This window comes from Nicotiana tabacum, chromosome 6 (assembly GCF_000715075.1).
Source record: "Nicotiana tabacum cultivar K326 chromosome 6, ASM71507v2, whole genome shotgun sequence".
Classification (NCBI taxonomy): Eukaryota; Viridiplantae; Streptophyta; class Magnoliopsida; order Solanales; family Solanaceae; genus Nicotiana; species Nicotiana tabacum.
In genome coordinates, this window is record NC_134085.1 from 178,659,367 (window position 1) to 178,677,228 (window position 17,862).

The window sequence follows — 17,862 nt, forward strand, 5'->3', positions numbered from 1 at the left end:
TGCTTTAGGTGACAAGGTACTATGATCAATATTTTCATAAATTTCACTTCTTCCACATTTGACGATATCATACATATTACTGCATGTGCAGTATGTACTTGCATAGTCCACCATAAAGAAATAAGTATAACAGTTAACAAGCATATTTTCGAATTAAAAATAAGTAAATTAAATTTCTTAAAAACATGTTTTTAAAAAAACGGTCCTTTGCGACTTGGAATATAAAATTAGGGAGATTACTGAAGTAGGTTCTGTTGTCTATATTTTCTTCCTTAATTTGCACGTCAGAAAGATGTTCCAAGACGGAATGTATCTTGCAGACTTTTTATGTACTATTCGAACTTTACAATTAGGAAATAAAAAAAAAATACTCCACCCACTTGATTAACGACATAGAGTATACAAAAATACATCCCCCAATTAACAATGTAAAAGTATACGAGAAATAAGTCTTTCTCTACACTTGAAAACAATGTATACCAAACTTACTTGAACTTAATCCAATATTATGAATTGAAGTGGTGTCTAACTACTCTAATTTGTCGCTAGTTGTACTACTTAACAAGAAAAAAAATAAAAGCAACTCCAAATTTACAACGAACGAATATTTAGTACGGACTTCGCATGAACACGGGTATAACGTATATTAAAAATTATATCATTAAAGATTTCAGAAAGGTAGCATATATTTATTTATTTTTAATTAGAGATTTTGAGTTTGAACTATATAGATGAAATTATCTTTAGTAAATAGCAATTTAAGTTTCAAAGTAGAATTTCCCATTAAGAAGTCTTGAGTTTGAGATATATGATTAAATTATCTTTGGTAAATAGCAATTTATCTTTCAATAAGAATTTCCTAAAGCGAATCCAAAGCGGTATTAATATTATCGAGTCATACCTAAAATATTGAGGTGGAATACTACTATCCTAGTAGTGCAAGCGTAGCACCTATTTTATGGATATTGACACATTATATAAAATAATAATAAAAAAATAATATTATGTAATTAATCGTTAAAAAATATTTTTTTTTGATATATATAAATATATTTTATATGTTATATATAAAAATTATATAAATTTTATATTATATTTTTTCTAAAATAGTTTCCGGCGGCACGGAGTAATAGCGCCAAAAGTCCTCTTATATATAGGAGTATAACGTAAATAACACAGGCTTCCAAGTACGAACTGTGGGCCCACGCGTTTTCAAGTGGCCCCACTCTGTCTCTCTCCAAAACAAACCCGCCCCCAAAACCAAAAGCACCTCTCCTCGGTGCCGGAGGCCAATATTTTGATCCTTTGCTTCAGTTTCACCGCCTCCTTTCTTCTACTCACGCAGTTATTAATCCTTTTCACCTCAATCCCAGAAAGAAACAACATATAAAACTGTAGCAGAATCACTGTGTATCCACACATCTGCCACGCCCTGCCAATATTTTGGCATATAGATAAACCCCAAGTAGGATCACAGTTTTTTTTGGACTATACTCATTCCTCTTTGTCACTAGTATTATCGTTATATATGCCATACCATACTTATCATAAACTCTCTCTACACACATATATATATATATATAGAGAGAGGGGTTCTCCTGAAGTAGGTCTAAAAAGAATTTAGAGTATTAGTAGTATTCTTATTCTTCATCGGCTAACGCATGTTGGTCTTTTTGTCTCCTCAACCACCAATACAAATACCAGTACTCCATGGTTATCATCTTCCCCTTCGGTGCCGCCGCCACGTAGCTTCAGATTTTAGAGTTTTATTAAGCGTGGAATTGCTGCTTTCTTTCCCTTTTATAGACTTCGATAATGTCGATGAAGCGGCAACCGCAAGAGGATCCAAAACCTCGACACGATGGCGGTAGTTCTTCCGAGGATAAGCGCCGTCGCAGAGTTCCTTCTCTGAGAAGGTTAATAATATTATTATCGATCAATTTTCTGGGTTTCATTTTATTACTTTTCATTTTCTCCCCTCAGTGAGATTTTAGTCCTTGGTGGTGAAGAATATCGTTCCTAGAGATGTGAGTCATCAAGAAGAAAAAGTGGGTGTAGGTTTGCTTTTCTCTTTTTGTGTTGAGTACGTCAATGGTGTTGTTTAGTAAACTAGATAGATTTTGCTTAAAATTCTAATGGTCAATAAATGCGTTTTTTTTCTACTTTATGATATTCTTCTATATATGCATTGATAAGTAAAGGCCACCGAATAGGAATAAGTGTCATAATGAGAAAGCTATTCTACTCCTGCTGCAATTTCTTTCTTACTGATTGTACTTTTATTATTTCATGTGTAGTGTGATTACGGAAGTAGTAAATATGCGTAGAGTGCAACATTTTATGGAGCCTGTTTTGGAGCCACTGATTCGTCGAGTGGTAAGACTATATATTGTTCATTTCCCTTAAGTTGGTTTTGCTTTTTGTATGAGCTTCTATTGTGAGATTTAAGAATTGTCACCTATTTCAAGTTTGCAAGTGTGCCTGTGTCCGACGATAAAGTTTTTTTTTTTTTTTTGTGTTTGAGTTTTGAAACGAACAATGAAAGTACACTTTTTTAAAGTTTGGGATCTGATGACCTGGTCATTTACTTTAGTAGAATGGCACAATTTCTTACCTTTTTAAATAAAATTGGTAGCATGTACTTTCCACTTTTCTTAGTCTTGCATATCATAAATATTTTGTGATGAAAAATGCTTAGTTCATTAGCAGGAATTCAGCAGATAGTAATCCCTGGTTGTCGTAGCTAGCTTTTATCCTCGTTCTAATTTCTTGTCACTATTAATTGTCAAAGCTCATCGACTTTAGGCAGTTATGTGGTGCACATGTTTAATTCTTTTTTAAGAATTAAAGTTGAAAAATCAGAGATTATAGCCTATTTTCATACCCTTGCACAATCAAGCAGGGACATCTAATTGGGATGAAGCAAGAACTATTAATTAATGTTTTATTTTATGATCAATATTGTCATTTTGTGGTTTTCTTTAACTGTCTTAACTAGGCTCATCGGGAGATGAATACATTTTATCTTGAGCTTACAGGTAAAAGAGGAAGTTGAGTTGGCTCTCAGGAAATACATGACTACCATTAAACGGTACGCAATTGGGCTCCATCAATCAAGCACTACATGCGTTTCATGCTTTCATAATGACTTAAGCTTTCAATTTTTGTTTCCGTATTTGCACTTTAGGAATTGTGGGAAAGATGTATATGCTTGTGAACTTAGAAGCCTGAAGCTGAAGTTTTTAGATGTCATCTCTCCCCCGGTATTTACTGGAACTCGCATAGAAGGAGAGGAATCTAGTTTGAAAGTAGCCCTGGTCGATGCTCATACTGGGCAAGTTGTCTCTAGTGGTCCTGAATCCTGTGCAAAAGTCGAAATAGTAGTACTCGAGGGAGATTTTGATGGGGACGATGGGGACAATTGGACTGCAGAAGAATTCAAGAATAACATTGTGAGAGAAAGGGAAGGAAAGAAACCTCTCCTTACTGGGGACGCATTTTTGTATCTCAAAGAGGGCATTGGTTGGGTGAGTGATATTTCATTTACTGATAACTCAAGCTGGACAAGAAGCCGTAAATTCAGGCTAGGGGCGAGGCTTGCTGATAGCTTTGAAGGAATCAGTGTGCAAGAGGCAAAGACGGAATCCTTCATCGTCAGAGATCACCGTGGCGAGTGTGAGTTCCTGATATCTATTTTCTTTCTGCGATGCTGTTAGATGTATTAAATGACAGATTTTTCTTTTCAAAAGTTGTGAACTCTAACACTAAATTCCATTATAGACTAGTGCTTGACTTGAAAGGTGTTAGATAGTGTCCTTTTCACATCAGCAATCTGCTTTCTATTGAAGGCTTCCTAGGGTGTATCAAGTTTGACTTTAATCTCTATTGTGGATAATCTCTGTAGTACTGTCTTTAGGTTTTATCAATAAAGATTATAATTATCATTATTAACTCAAAGCAAATAATCAAGTCTACTGGTGTGGAACAAATTGCTCATTGATAATTTGAAATCTTGTGTTGTGTACTGAGCAATATGCTGGACTTTTGATTTTAAGTGACAGGCAATAGGAATTGGGGATATGATATTGGCAAAAAACATGCTTGAAAGTCTTATTTGAAGCAAAAAAAAATTGTTTTGCAATAGTCTGATTAGAAGCAAAAATGTGCAGTGTAATAGGTGAAACTTCCCATCATCGTTTTAAAATTAAATTGTTTTGAGTTCTTGAAGGGAAGAGTGTGTTAGAGAATATTTGTAGAAAGAGTGTTTAACATCTTGGGATGCTTCAAAGAGAAAATGGGGCAATATAAATTGGGATGGGGAGTAGATGATATCGTGTTACGTTTCTGACTTAATACAAAGAACCATACTTCCAGCGCAGATAATGCAGAGATATTGACACACAGGAATAAAGCACTACGTTTATATGAGTGAAAAAGTAGTAAGTTCTTTTAGGAAACTATTTAATTTACAAGGTAAGGTAATGAAAATGTTGTTTTGCTGTCTGTCCGGGATATGTTTATTTTTATGCTTCATCTTGGGATTTTATACCTTAAATGAAAAATGCTATGTTACCATCAATGTCTCATTCTTGCAATAGTTTGACATCAACCATCTTTTTTTGGCCTATTTAAATTATCTTATGCATTTTAGTCTAAATGCTTGTTCAGTTAACTACACTTCCCACTGTTCTTTATCATTCAGTGAGACAAATGATACCGAGCTGGCTAGTGAGTGCTCAAGTATTAGATTTTGTTTCTTTTCCCTCATGTAACTCACCTAGAGTTTGTGGTTTTAAAGAAAAAGCTAAGTCGAATACAGAAGCCTTGTGGCAGGAGGTGATCTCATGTGACCTTTTCAATTTGTCTTAAACTTAAACAACACCCATTGGAGAGTAAGAAATTTGACATTTCTACACCGGTTAATGACAGAGAAAGCGGCTACTGTGGTATAAGGATATAAAGTTGCTATTGAAAGAACCAAGGAGTAGGCAGATAAAAGTTCTCTACTAAAGCCTTAGGCAGAGCGAAAAAGGGAAATATGACAGAAGTAGACACTGACAGGGTTGACCCCTCTTCCATCTCAAACGGAGAACAAAATCTCTAACTCATCTTTTGTATGATTTAAACACCATATTGGAATTATTTTAGGTAGGTGGATTTTTGAAACTGTTAATCAAACTGTATAATGAATCTGCAACATATTTAGAAATGAAACCAAACTAAAACTCATTTATACTGAACTTAATGCTTTTGTCGGTTTCTTGAGGATTAGCATGGTAATGAGCTGTGCATAACTTGCGTCTCGGAGCGAATTAGAGTCGATACTCGGAAAACACAATGAATGAGATCATGGTGGAAAGGCTTCGAATAATTCTCAAGTCAAATATGCAACATGGCGCTATCTAACTTCCTGCTTTATTTGCAGTGTACAAGAAGCACCATCCTCCTTCTCTTTCAGATGAAGTATGGAGACTGGAAAAGATTGGCAAGGAAGGAGCTTTCCATCGACGTTTGACCAAGGAAAGAGTCAACACAGTGAAAGATTTTCTGACTCTCCTCTATCTAGATCCTACAAGGCTTCGGAATGTGAGTTCTACTGCAACTGTCTTACATAGATAAATGGATTTAGTATACATGTTGCTTAAAATGATACATCTATTCTTTCCCTTGTTGAATAGTAACAAGCATGGTGATAATGATGGACATATTTCCTAATGTTTGTGATTCTTTGGCAACCTCTGTTTTTCTTGGTTATGCTTGTTACTCTGTTTGACTGGGCACAGAGTTTAAGAAAAAAATGAAGACTTTTGGAATTTGTGGTCCTAAAAAACTCAAAAGGGGGTGCACAGTATTTGTGTGGTTATAAAAGCTTTTCACTAAGGGTAGAATTGGGAATTTAAGCTAAATTGTTTCCAAATTTAGAAAGGGGACATTCTTTTTGGGACGGACCAAAAAGGACATAGGTTCACATAAACTGGAACGGAGGGAGTATTATTTTTCCTACCTTTGTTTCCCTTAGTGTGTTTTCTAGTTAATTGCTTTACTTAGTGGATTAGCATCTTCTTTGAGCATCCTCTGTAATCCTTTAGGAGTTCGACAACAGAATTTAGCCTGGTTACACTGTTGACATTGCTATTCAGAAACTTGATAAATTGGTAAAATACCGATGTGCTCTTGCGGTTTCAACAAGATTGACTAATCTTTTAAATCCTTTTCCTGGGAAATCTTGCAGGTTCTTGGGACAGGTATGTCCACCAAAATGTGGGAAGTCACGGTAGAACATGCTCGAACATGCTTACTTGACAAGAAAGTGTACTTGTACTACTCATCTGGATCTGTACAAAAAACTGGTGTGGTTTTTAACATCGTTGGACAAGTGATGGGGCTTCTTCCAGAGTGTCAGTTTGTTTCTGCTGATAAGTTGTCCGAAACTCAAAAGGCATGTACCTTTAATAAATAAGAATATTTGGTTTATTGCTCTTTTTGTTTCTTCACGTACCAAGGCTTGATTCTTGATATATTTATAGTTGGCATCGCTCCTAATAGATTATGCAATGACTCCCATTCGTTTTTCTTTTCAGGATGATGCTCGTAATTTGGTGATTTGTGCGTTCAGACACTGGGAAGAAGTAGTCTCTTTTGAGGATGAGTTTTCTCTTATGGATTGGGTTATGCAAATTTCCGCTGTTCAATTCTCCTCAAACTCATCCATGGTAGGCAGTTCAGATGCCAATGACAATGTTTTAACTTCCCAGAAGGTTAGCAGAACCGACTATCAGCATTTAAGTGCATCAACACCTGATATCATGCCATCCTTCTGTTCAATTGCTGGTTTCAGCAGCTTGGATGATTATGTCTTGCATGGTATAGACAACATGGATGTTAGGTTTGACCAACCGTTAAATTTTCCTGGTCAAGATGCCGACTCCTTGATGGTTGATACTGATTCTTTAACTCCACCATTTTGTGAGGGTGATCATCTGCCTTTCTTCGACACTGACTATTCCCTTCCCAGTCCAAACTTTGCACCTTCACCTGATCTACAGTGTGCTGTCAACAGCTTTCTTGCTCGTAGTTCAATTCTTACCCCAGATAAAGCTCAACGAAGATGGAAGATGCTATTTAGTGTTCTAAGGTGGTTTTCAGTAAGGAGGATTGTAAACAGAAGAACCATCACATCTTGAACAGAAGTTCTCACTATGCTGAGGCAAAAGAATCTGTAGGAAATTGCTGCCCGGTGCAAAATTGTGTGCAGTAGTAGAGTCACTTAAATTTCTCGTGGACGTATGTGAAATTGGGCAGTTAGCGCCAATCATGCTGTCCACTTCTCATATACAAAATTCATGCCCCCTTTTTTGATCCCCCTTTTTTTTTTGTTGTTGGGAAATCACAACTTTTGAGTCTTGTGAATGGGTACCCAGTCCTTGGCGCCAATCTGATGAAAAGTTATGTATATATTAGATCGGTGTGTAGTGACAGCAGCTACCTTTGCTGCATTATTTATTTTGTGCAAGGGCATATTTCCAGTATTTTTTTGCGTTAAATTTTGAATGGTCGGCATTATAACAGTGAAGTACTAACGACGGATAAATGAAGAAAGTATCGCCAAAGACTGGATGTTTCTTTGCTGACGAGCCTACATCTAAACCAGAATATTGTATGACTGACTGATCTAATCCAGTATCTTGATCTTGCCATCCTGAAGGCAAATAACTTTTTCTTGCACACAGATCTCTGGCTCTCTCTATTTTTCCTTTTTAGTGATTATCAATTCGAAAGTGTTATATTGCATGTGGTATCCTCTTAACATCCTTTTCCTTCCGGTATAACTTGTTTCTTAGTTAGCTAATATTGATCGAGGAGTGCAGTCTTTTATAGAGAATTTATGAGAAAAAGAAGCCGACTCAAAGGTGTGTTATTCATTTCAGCGAGTTTTTGCTTTTCCCTTAAAACATACACCAATGATATAAAAGAGTTCCTGGACTCTCTGTTCAGTCAAAAAAGGTACACAAGTGACATTAAAGAATAATTTCAATACCCACAAAGAAAAAATAATAATTGCACTATTGCAGTATGATGCATCTTGTTTACTACATAGCATTCAGTTGGGCAAAAAATTTCTAACAAATATCAGACGTTAACTTTTTCCATGCCTATCTAGTAGAATTGGTGCCACCAATCATCTGGAACAATGTCTTCTATTCCATTCGTTAGTGTTAGTTCCAAGAAGTCACTGTTATCTGCGTTAAGATCTGAGAAGTCACTGTTATCTGTGTTAAGATCAGCTTCAGCACAATATTGCTCATGAATTCCAGGGAAGGATAATTGACCATATGCTTCTTCTTGTCCGCTCTCTGCTGTATTTGCTTCTTCTGTCATCACGTACACTCTGTTGGTGTTGGCCCCATAATTCTCCAATGTAGCTTCACCTCTGTCATAAGTGGTCAAAATTTGGCTATTTTTGTTAAGTCCTCTCAAATAATTATCCTGTTGTTCAGCATACTCTGCCTTCATAATCTGATGTCGTTGGGAAATTGTTGCTGATTGTGAACTGTTGTAGTCAGGTTCGCGCAACATAGCTTCTATTACTTGAGCAACTTCTTGTTCCTCCATATTAACCCCATTCCTATTTCTCTCTGTTATGTTCTTCTTTATTCGGCAGAGAACAATATCTTGTTTAGGAATATTGTTTTCCCAGAAGTAATCATCCCCCACGTAATATTCTCTCATCAACCAATTGATTTTATCTTGCTTTGATCCTTTACTACTCCTAGTTCGATAAACATAACTTTTTCTGAATCCCACAACAGTTCCCTTGCTATTCTTGATAGGATCACCACCGGTTTGGGCTTTCCATGTCCCGTTGGCGCAAGTTCGGCGAAACCTTTTATGTGATTCCTTCCGCTTCTTCAAAGGAGAAATAAAGTAGCCAATTTTCTCTTCAGGATGATCAGAAATTTCCCATGGTGGCCGGTCTCCATAGATTTCCGCAAGTCGAATAGGGCATTCATTCGGCAAAGACTCACCCTTCAAGAACTTTTTCAGAAAGTAGATCAACTCTGCATCAGTAGGGTAAAATCGAACACTGGGAAGCCATGATACCATCGACATGACAGTCTTTGATTTGCTATTATGATTTATGAATAAAGAAATTAAAACAAGAAAGAGATAAGAATCGCAAGAAAAAACAACCCTTCAATGATCCGATGATCTGCAAGTTCTTTTAACGAGTCAGAGATTGACTCTGTTGTGAAAATATAGAGAGAACCAAGAATTGGAGAGAGTGCTATATATGAAAGAAATTTTTAACTCGCAGTGAAAACAGAGAGAGAAGACAGAATGAATTACTATTATTACGGAAGAAGAACCTGAACGGCGGTTCTTTATAAAGGACTTAGGTTTCTAAAATAAATCGGAAGGACTAATTTTTTAGGAAACGATGGAGTTTTAGTAAAATAATTGTTGTTGTTGGTTACAAAGCTGCATATTAGGAAAAAATAGACGTGTTGCTTTTGGCGGGAAGCTTACCTTTTTTTTTGGGGGGGGGGGGGGGGGGAATTCTTTGAAGTTATTGTTTTATTAAATTTTTATAATTGATTTTTACACAAAACAATGAACATCTTTTTTAGTTTTTCTTTCATTTGCAGGTTAATTTTCTTGTTTAACAGAAGAAAAGGAAAATTAATTTTCTTTCCTACTTTTATTTGAAGCTATTTACGAAAACATTGTAATTAACAGTTTATTAACCGAGGAGGAAAGGAAATACAAGCTGCGACAACAATAAATGCCAAAGGTGCAAATCAGAATTTAACAATATGAAGTTTTATAGTTGAAGAAACACCCTTTTCTAGGAAGTAACTTCACCCACCAGTAAAAGAGAGAGTTCTCCTGGGTAGAATTATAGCCTCATTCTCTCTTGTTTGTTTACCTCCTTCATTCTTCATCTCTCCCCTTTTCTGAGAGAAACTAATATTGTAATAGAAGTCATTGCAAGCCCGCATAGAGAAGGAACAAAAAATGTTGATGTTTTTATAGTGTTCATAGATATATGCATATGTTTAAGTTTAATATTTGGATGTTATGTTCCATTCACCAATCAACATTGTTATTTCACATCAAATAATATTCAGACTGTCTGACTATGGTTATTCACATGATAACATAGATTTACATGAAACCATGGGGTGTCACAAAAGGAGCCCTTATGATTAAAAGCAAGCAATTAATTTACATTTGTGAAGTAGTTAACCACTATGTAGTAGCGAATAGATTGGTTGTAACGGTTTCTTTTGGATAACAAGAAACACCAAAAGGTGACCTGTGAACAAGTAACAGTGCAACGAGCAGCCTACAGACTAACTCTAACTTCGATCCAAAAGCAAGAACTGATTCATCAGTGACTATGACGTTCATCTTTGATCATCAGAAAAATCAGGCTCGTCAGGCTTAAAGAGTTTAGGCATAGGTAAGCTGGATTCGCCAGGGTCCACCCGTGCAACCTTGCCTCTTCTAGTGTTAGCAGCAAATCTTGATGCCAATATTTAGATCCAAGATGCTGATACTGCTTTCTGTTGCATGATCCGAAGCATTGCCACCGTCATAACCAGCTGCTGGATATTCGTGACCATAATCATCCTCTTGGACGTCCATCCCTCGTGTGTAGTACAAGCTCTCTTCTCTTGACAATTCCTCTGCTAGTTTTTTCCTCCGATAGCGTCTCCATGCAGCTTGTATGTAGCAAGCTCCCCATGTCCTCCATTGGTGTGAGTAGAACCGGAATGAATGCTGTAATTTCTTACTATGGAGGCGTCTGAACTGGTTTGCAACAAACTTGAGTTTTCAGCTTTAAGTGCAAATGCTTCAACTTCTCTAAAGCATTTCACTATTCGAGTTGAAATTGGAAGATTAACATTGGGATTAGGCACTGAGGCCCATGTTAGCAATTCTTCTCCACAAAAATCACCCTGCTTTAGCGTAATGGAGTTGAAGAAGCCTGACCTTCCTCCATTAGTTGTTGAACTCTCAAGTTCACCTGTTATTATGAAAAGCATCTCAATCACCGGATCTCCTTCCCGAACAATATACGTGTCTTTCGTGTTCAATGATGAAACAAGGCATTCACATATTGCATCTAACAGCCGATCATCCATCTGGGAGAAGAAAGGGACATGTAAAATCCAGGAAGCATGAGGTTACTAAATAGGAGAACCATAAGAAAATCTTGAAAGTTCAAAACAGATGGTTGGTCATTTTTTTTCCTTTCTTAGATGAGGTCAAGACAGATGGTTGATACAACTGAAATCAGTAGAAAAGAAGATTTTTGCTATTCATTTCACAAAAGTGGAGTCTTAAAACTAGCTGTACAGATTTCGTTAACCATGTGCTACTCTATTTTTTGGTGCAAAAATGTGCGCAATAAAGAGAGCAAAACTGCATATCCATAAACTGCATCGTAGAGCAATTGCCAACGCATGCTTAACAAGAGACCCACCTACAAAGTAATTTTAGCCAACAAAAAAGGATAGAAAAAACTGCACGGCTCCAAATGATCGCAATGTTCCCCTTTGAGAAAGTACAAAACAATAATGAGACGGAAAAACTTACACGACGAACAAGAGCCAGGCAGAGGTGCCTCTGAATCTGGCGTACTTAGATCCAAGGGTAAGGAACGCACTATTCTTCTTCCTCTACACCTCTTATAGCTACCCATTTATACTGAATATGTTGAAGTTTGGCAAAATGCCAAAGTCCCACATTGGTTGGGAGTTAAGTTTGGGGGGGATTTTTCCCCTATAAAAGAAGGCCTAATGTTTAGGATTGAAACACACCTCTCATTTGCCTTCTCATCTGTTTAAGGCATTTGTATCTTCTCTCTTTAGTATTATTTCACTTGTATTTTTGGAGTGGAATAAAATATTTGGTTGTGTCCGAGGAGTAGGCAAAATTAGCCGAACCTCGTAAATTCTGGTGTTCCCTTTATTATTGCTTTATTGTCTTATTTATTATTTGGTGGTTGTCATAATTTTTGGTATAGTAGTTGTGACTTATTCACACTCTATACATTTGGCTTCCGCAACAATTGGTATCAGAGCCAAGGTACTGTCTAAGTATGCTCTGTGGTTGCAGCATAGTCTGATCTTCCACATCAGAAAAGATTTATCTTGGTAACTGAGTCAAGGTTCTGTCTGAGTATGCTCTGTGGTTGCAGCTTAGTCTGATCTTCCACACCAGAAAGGAAATAATCTTGATTTGTGTCGTCAGCTATTAAATAATATTTGTGTCAAAGATGGGAGACAATAAACAAGAAGAATCTACATCAAGTGTCAACAATACGTCATCATTGGCATCTTCGCTTATGACAAGAATTGTGTCAAATGCGAAATTTGCGGTCGAAATATTTGACGGGTGCGGACATTTTGGGATGTGGCAAGGCGAGGTTCTAGATGTCCTTTTTCAACAAGGGCTAGATCTGGCCATTGAAGAAAAGAAACCAGATGTTATTGGAGAAGAAGATTGGAGAATTATCAACCGTGTTGCTTGCGGTACCATTCGATCCTACCTTGCTAGAGAGCAGAAATATCCATACACAAAGGAAACTTCTGCAAGTAAATTATGGAAAGCACTGGAGGATAAATTTTTGAAGAAAAACAGTCAAAATAAATTGTACATGAAGAAGAGACTGTTTCACTTCACCTATGTTCCTGGTACCACGATGAATGAACATATCACCAGTTTCAATAAGTTGGTTACAGATTTGCAAAATATGGATACAACTTATGATGATGGTGACTTGGCCTTGATGTTGTTGGCGTCACTTCCTGATGAGTACGAGCACCTTGAAACTACTCTACTCCATGGAAATGACGAAGTTTCTCTCAGAGAAGTTTGTTCGGCTTTGTACAGCTATGAACAAAGAAAGCGAGAAAAACAGAAGGGCGGAGAAGGAGAAGCACTATTTGTGAGGGGTCGTCCTCAAAATCAAACGAGGACAAAGAAGGGAAGATCCAAGTCAAGATCCAGACCCAGCAAAGATGAATGTGCCTTTTGTCGAGAAAAAGGGCACTGGAAGAAAGACTGTCCGAAGTTGAAGAATAAGGCCAAACATAACAATGGAAAGGCCATTATGGATTCAAATGTAGCTGATTGTGATGATTCAGACTTCTCATTAGTTACAACAGAGTCATCAACATCATCAGACATATGGTTGATGGACTCGGCTTGTAGCTATCATATGTGTCCCAACAGGGACTGGTTCATGGAATTTCAAGAAGGAGAATATGGAGTCATCCACACAGCGGATAACAGCCCTCTTACCTCATATGGCATTGGTTCAATACGATTAAGGAACCATGATGGAATGATCAGAACATTGATAGATGTTCGATATGTACCGGATTTGAAGAAGAATCTCATCTCTGTGGGAGCCCTAGAATCAAAAGGGTTCAAAATCATTGCAGAAAATGGAGTGATGAGAGTATGCTCCGGTGCACTAGTGGTAATGAAGGCTAATCGGAAGAATAATAATATGTACCGCTATCGTGGCAGTACAGTTATTGGGACAGCGACAGTAACATCCAGTGACGACAAAGAGGCAGAAGCAACCAAGCTATGGCACATGCGCTTGGGACATGCTGGAGGAAAATCCTTGAAAACTCTATCAGATCAAGGATTGTTAAAAGGAGTAAAGGCTTGCAACTTGGAGTTTTGTGAGCATTGTGTCAAAGGGAAACAGACAAGGGTTAAATTTGGTACAGCGATCCATAATACTAAAGGCATTTTGGATTATGTACACTCTGATGTTTGGGGTCCTTCCAAAACACCTTCATTGGGTGGGAAGCACTATTTTGTAACCTTTGTTGATGATTTTTCTCGAAGAGTGTGGGTGTATACAATGAAAAACAAAGATGAAGTGCTGGGAATTTTTCTCAAATGGAAGACGATGGTGGAGAATCAAACAGGCAGGAGGATCAAGTGTATTCGCACAGACAATGGAGGTGAATACAAAAATGATCATTTCAATAAGGTCTGTGAAAATGATGGCATCGTCCGACACTTCACTGTTAGACATACACCACAACAGAATGGAGTGGCAGAACGTATGAACCGGACCTTGCTGGAGAAGGTACGGTGTATGTTGTCCAATGCTGGCTTGGGCAAAGAATTTTGGGCTGAGGCAATTACATATGCATGTCACCTCATTAATCGTCTACCATCTGCTGCTATTGATGGCAAAACACCATTTGAAAAATGGTACGGAAAACCTGCTGTAGATTATAACTTTTTGCACGTGTTTGGCTCAACTGCATATTATCATGTGACGGAGTCAAAATTGGATCCAAGGGCAAAGAATGCTATTTTTATGGGAATTACTTCTGGAGTCAAAGGATATCGCTTATGGTGCCCTATGACAAAGAAAGTAATATTCAGCAGAGATGTTACCTTTGATGAATTTGCTATGGTAAATAAGGTAACAGAAGATACCAAACAAAATGAAGGTGCTTCTAAGCAGGTGGAGTTTGAGGGAAAATTTATTTTTCCTACACAAGAAGCAGAGGAGGAAACAAATGAAGATTACCCTCTGGAAGGAGAGCCAGTAGAGGAGATTCCAACTCAGGAATCTCAACAACAACTTGAATCAATAGCAACCAGCAGGCCAAAAAGAACAATAACGAAACCTGTTCGTCTCATAGAGACGGTTGCTTGTGCAACCTCAATTGTAGCTGATGATGTTCCTACTACTTATAAAGACGCTGTCCAAAGTTCAGAAGAAGATAAGTGGAGGATTGCCATGAATGATGAAATACAGTCCCTTCATCAGAATCATACATGGAGATTGGCCAATCTCCCGAAGGGAAAGAAAGCAATTGGGTGCAAATGGGTATTTGCAAAGAAGGAAGGATTTCCTAACCAAGTAGATGTTCGCTACAAAGCAAGATTTGTGGCCAAAGGATATGCTCAAAAGGAGGGAATTGATTACAATGAAGTGTTTTTTCCAGTTGTAAAACATTCCTCCATTAGAATTATGTTGGCTTTGGTAGCACAATTGGATTTGGAACTAGTTTAGATGGATGTAAAAACTGCGTTTTTACATGGAAACTTGGAGGAGGAAATCTACATGACTCAGCCAGAAGGATTCAAAGTTGCTGGAAAAGAAAATATGGTGTGCAAACTTGAAAAATCGTTGTACGGATTGAAACAATCTTCTAGACAATGGTACAAGCGATTTGACGAGTTTATGTTGCGGCAAGGGTACAAGAGAAGCAAATACGATCATTGTGTGTATTTGCACAAGCTTAAAGATGGTTCCTTTGTATATCTTCTCCTATATGTTGATGATATGTTGATAGCTTCCAAGAATTCGGAAGAAATTGATAAGTTGAAGATTCAACTGAAGAAGGAGTTCGAGATGAAGGATTTGGGTGAGGCAAAGAAAATTCTTGGTATGGAGATAATTAGAGATAGACGTTCAAAGAAACTCTGTTTATCTCAAAAGGAATATTTGAAGAGAGTACTTCAACGTTTTGGCATAGATGACAAGACTAAGCCAGTTAGTACTCCACTTGCTTCCCATTTTAAGCTAAGTACTACTATGTCGCCAATGGATGAAGCTGAATGAGAGTATATGTCAAAGGTACCATACGCAAATGTTGTTGGTAGCTTGATGTATGCAATGGTTTGCACAAGGCCTGACATTTCACAAGCTGTTGGAGTTATTAGCAGATATATGCACAATCCAAGGAAGGAGCATTGGCAAGCTGTGAAGTGGATTCTACGGTATATTCATAATACTGTAGATGTCGGGTTAGTTTTTGAGCAGGAAGACAATCAGTTTGTAGTTGGATATTGTGACTCAGATTTTGCGGGTGATATGGACAAACGAAGATCAACTACTGGTTATGTGTTTACTTTTGCAAAGGCACCAGTTAGTTGGAAGTCTACTTTGCAGTCAACAGTTGCTTTGTCTACAACAGAGGCAGAGTACATGGCTATTACAGATGCTGTGAAAGAGGCAATTTGGCTTCAAGGATTGCTAAAGGAGCTTGGTGTTGAACAAAAAGGTATCACAATTTTTTGTGATAGTCAAAGTGCTATTCAATTAGCGAAGAACCAAGTTTATCATGCAAGGACGAAGCACATTGATGTTCGGTATCATTTCGTACGAGAAATCATAGAAGAAGGTGGAGTCACGGTGAAGAAAATTCATACTACAGAGAATCCTGCTGATATGCTGACAAAGGTGGTGACTGCGGTCAAGTTTCAACATTGTTTGGATTTGATCAACATTGTTGAACACTGAAGATTGAAGATGAAGACACAACCAAAATTTGTTATTGAGAGAGAATTGAAAATGTGGAATTTTGCCAAGGTGGAGATTTGTTGAAGTTTGGCAAAATGCCAAAGTCCCACATTGGTTGGGAGTTAAGTTTGGGGGGATTTTTCCCCTATAAAAGAAGGCCTAATGTTTAGGATTGAAACACACCTCTCATTTGCCTTCTCATCTGTTTAAGGCATTTGTATCTTCTCTCTTTAGTATTATTTCACTTGTATTTTTGGAGTGGAATAAAATATTTGGTTGTGTCCGAGGAGTAGGCAAAATTAGCCGAACCTCGTAAATTCTGGTGTTCCCTTTATTATTGCTTTATTGTCTTATTTATTATTTGGTGGTTGTCATAATTTTTGGTATAGTAGTTGTGACTTATTCACACTCTATACATTTGGCTTCCGCAACAGAATAAACCGACGAACACGATCTTGCAGATCTTCAGGCAGTTGACGGTGCCTCAACCACTCCTCTGTGTCCCTTCTTTTAACTTTTCATTGTTCAAGTCTTGCTGTCATGGATTGTAGATAGCTCTTCACAAAATACAACAGTAGAAGCAGTGTCACTTACAAATTCAACTAAATATTCATTCCCTCTAAAATAGTGAGTTCCGAACCTTGCCGCTACCTAATTAGCCCCAGAACCACCATTTAAGCTAAACTAGTAGGTCATGGACTTTTCTCCACATTTTCCTTCGAAATGGCCCCTTAATTCATACCCAAGAAACTTGAGAAAAAAAGGAATTACCAAAGAAAGTCGCACAGTTTTTAGTGTCACAATACCATTAAATTTTTCATTTTTATTTGTTCTCAAAACAGTTAGTGCAATGCACCCACATTTTTTATGCCACTGTAACATATTAACATCCATCTTTCATTAAGTTTATAATCAGGAAATGCTATATAAGATTTTCATTAAGTCCTACAGACTGACACATGATTGGCAGGGAACAAAAAATTTTCCCAAGAAAAAATTGAATTTAACATTCCTACTTTCACAAGTTCGTATACTAACATAAAAGCTGAAATATTAAGGAGTAAAAATTGTGTTCCAGTACTTCAACCTAACTACATGAAGTATAAGTTGCAACTAGTTGAATTGGTGCCACCAATCATCTGGAACAATGTAGTGTCCTCCTTTCAATAGTGCTTCTAAGAAGTCACTGTTATCAGTGTTAAGATCAGTTTCATCACATTGCTCATGTGTTCCAGGAAAGGATAATTGACCATATGCTTCTTCTTGTCCGCTCTCTGCTGTTTTTGCTTCTTCTGTATCATAAGTGGTCAAAATTTGGCTATTTTTGTTAAGTCCTCTCAAATAATTATCCTGTTGTTCAGCGTTCATAATATGATGTTGGCAAATTGTTGCTGACTGTGTAGTGCTGTATTCAGGTTCACGTGATACGAGTTTTGGGCCTTGGAAGGGTATTAGTTAGTGGGATCTCTTTTAAGTGTAGTTACAGTTAGCCCAGAAATATAGTTATTATATTTACATATTAAGTCCTTTATTTCTTTTTATTTCTAGTCGGAATGAGAAGTTTG

General features: G+C 37.3%; 1 protein-coding gene and 1 pseudogene across 2 annotated transcripts; one reads left to right on the forward strand and one right to left on the reverse strand.

Annotated features, from left to right (window-relative positions):
• Positions 1-1,269: 1,269 nt before the first annotated feature.
• LOC107772976 (calmodulin-binding protein 60 A-like) lies at positions 1,270-7,529 on the forward strand. 2 transcript variants are annotated; one of them, XM_016592430.2, is made up of 7 exons: positions 1,270-1,916; positions 2,298-2,376; positions 3,039-3,091; positions 3,188-3,675; positions 5,426-5,586; positions 6,233-6,439; positions 6,582-7,529. In XM_016592430.2, the coding sequence occupies exons 1-7, from the start codon at positions 1,816-1,818 to the stop codon at positions 7,182-7,184; spliced, it is 1,692 nt and encodes a 563-aa protein (XP_016447916.1). In that variant the 5' UTR covers positions 1,270-1,815; the 3' UTR covers positions 7,185-7,529. The 2 variants fall into 2 exon arrangements, with proteins under 2 accessions (XP_016447916.1, XP_016447918.1); XM_016592432.2 differs by having other exon boundaries at positions 1,560-1,916; positions 2,999-3,091.
• Positions 7,530-10,409: 2,880 nt separating this feature from the next.
• LOC142182212 (putative cyclic nucleotide-gated ion channel 16) lies at positions 10,410-17,191 on the reverse strand (annotated as a pseudogene).
• Positions 17,192-17,862: the final 671 nt, after the last annotated feature.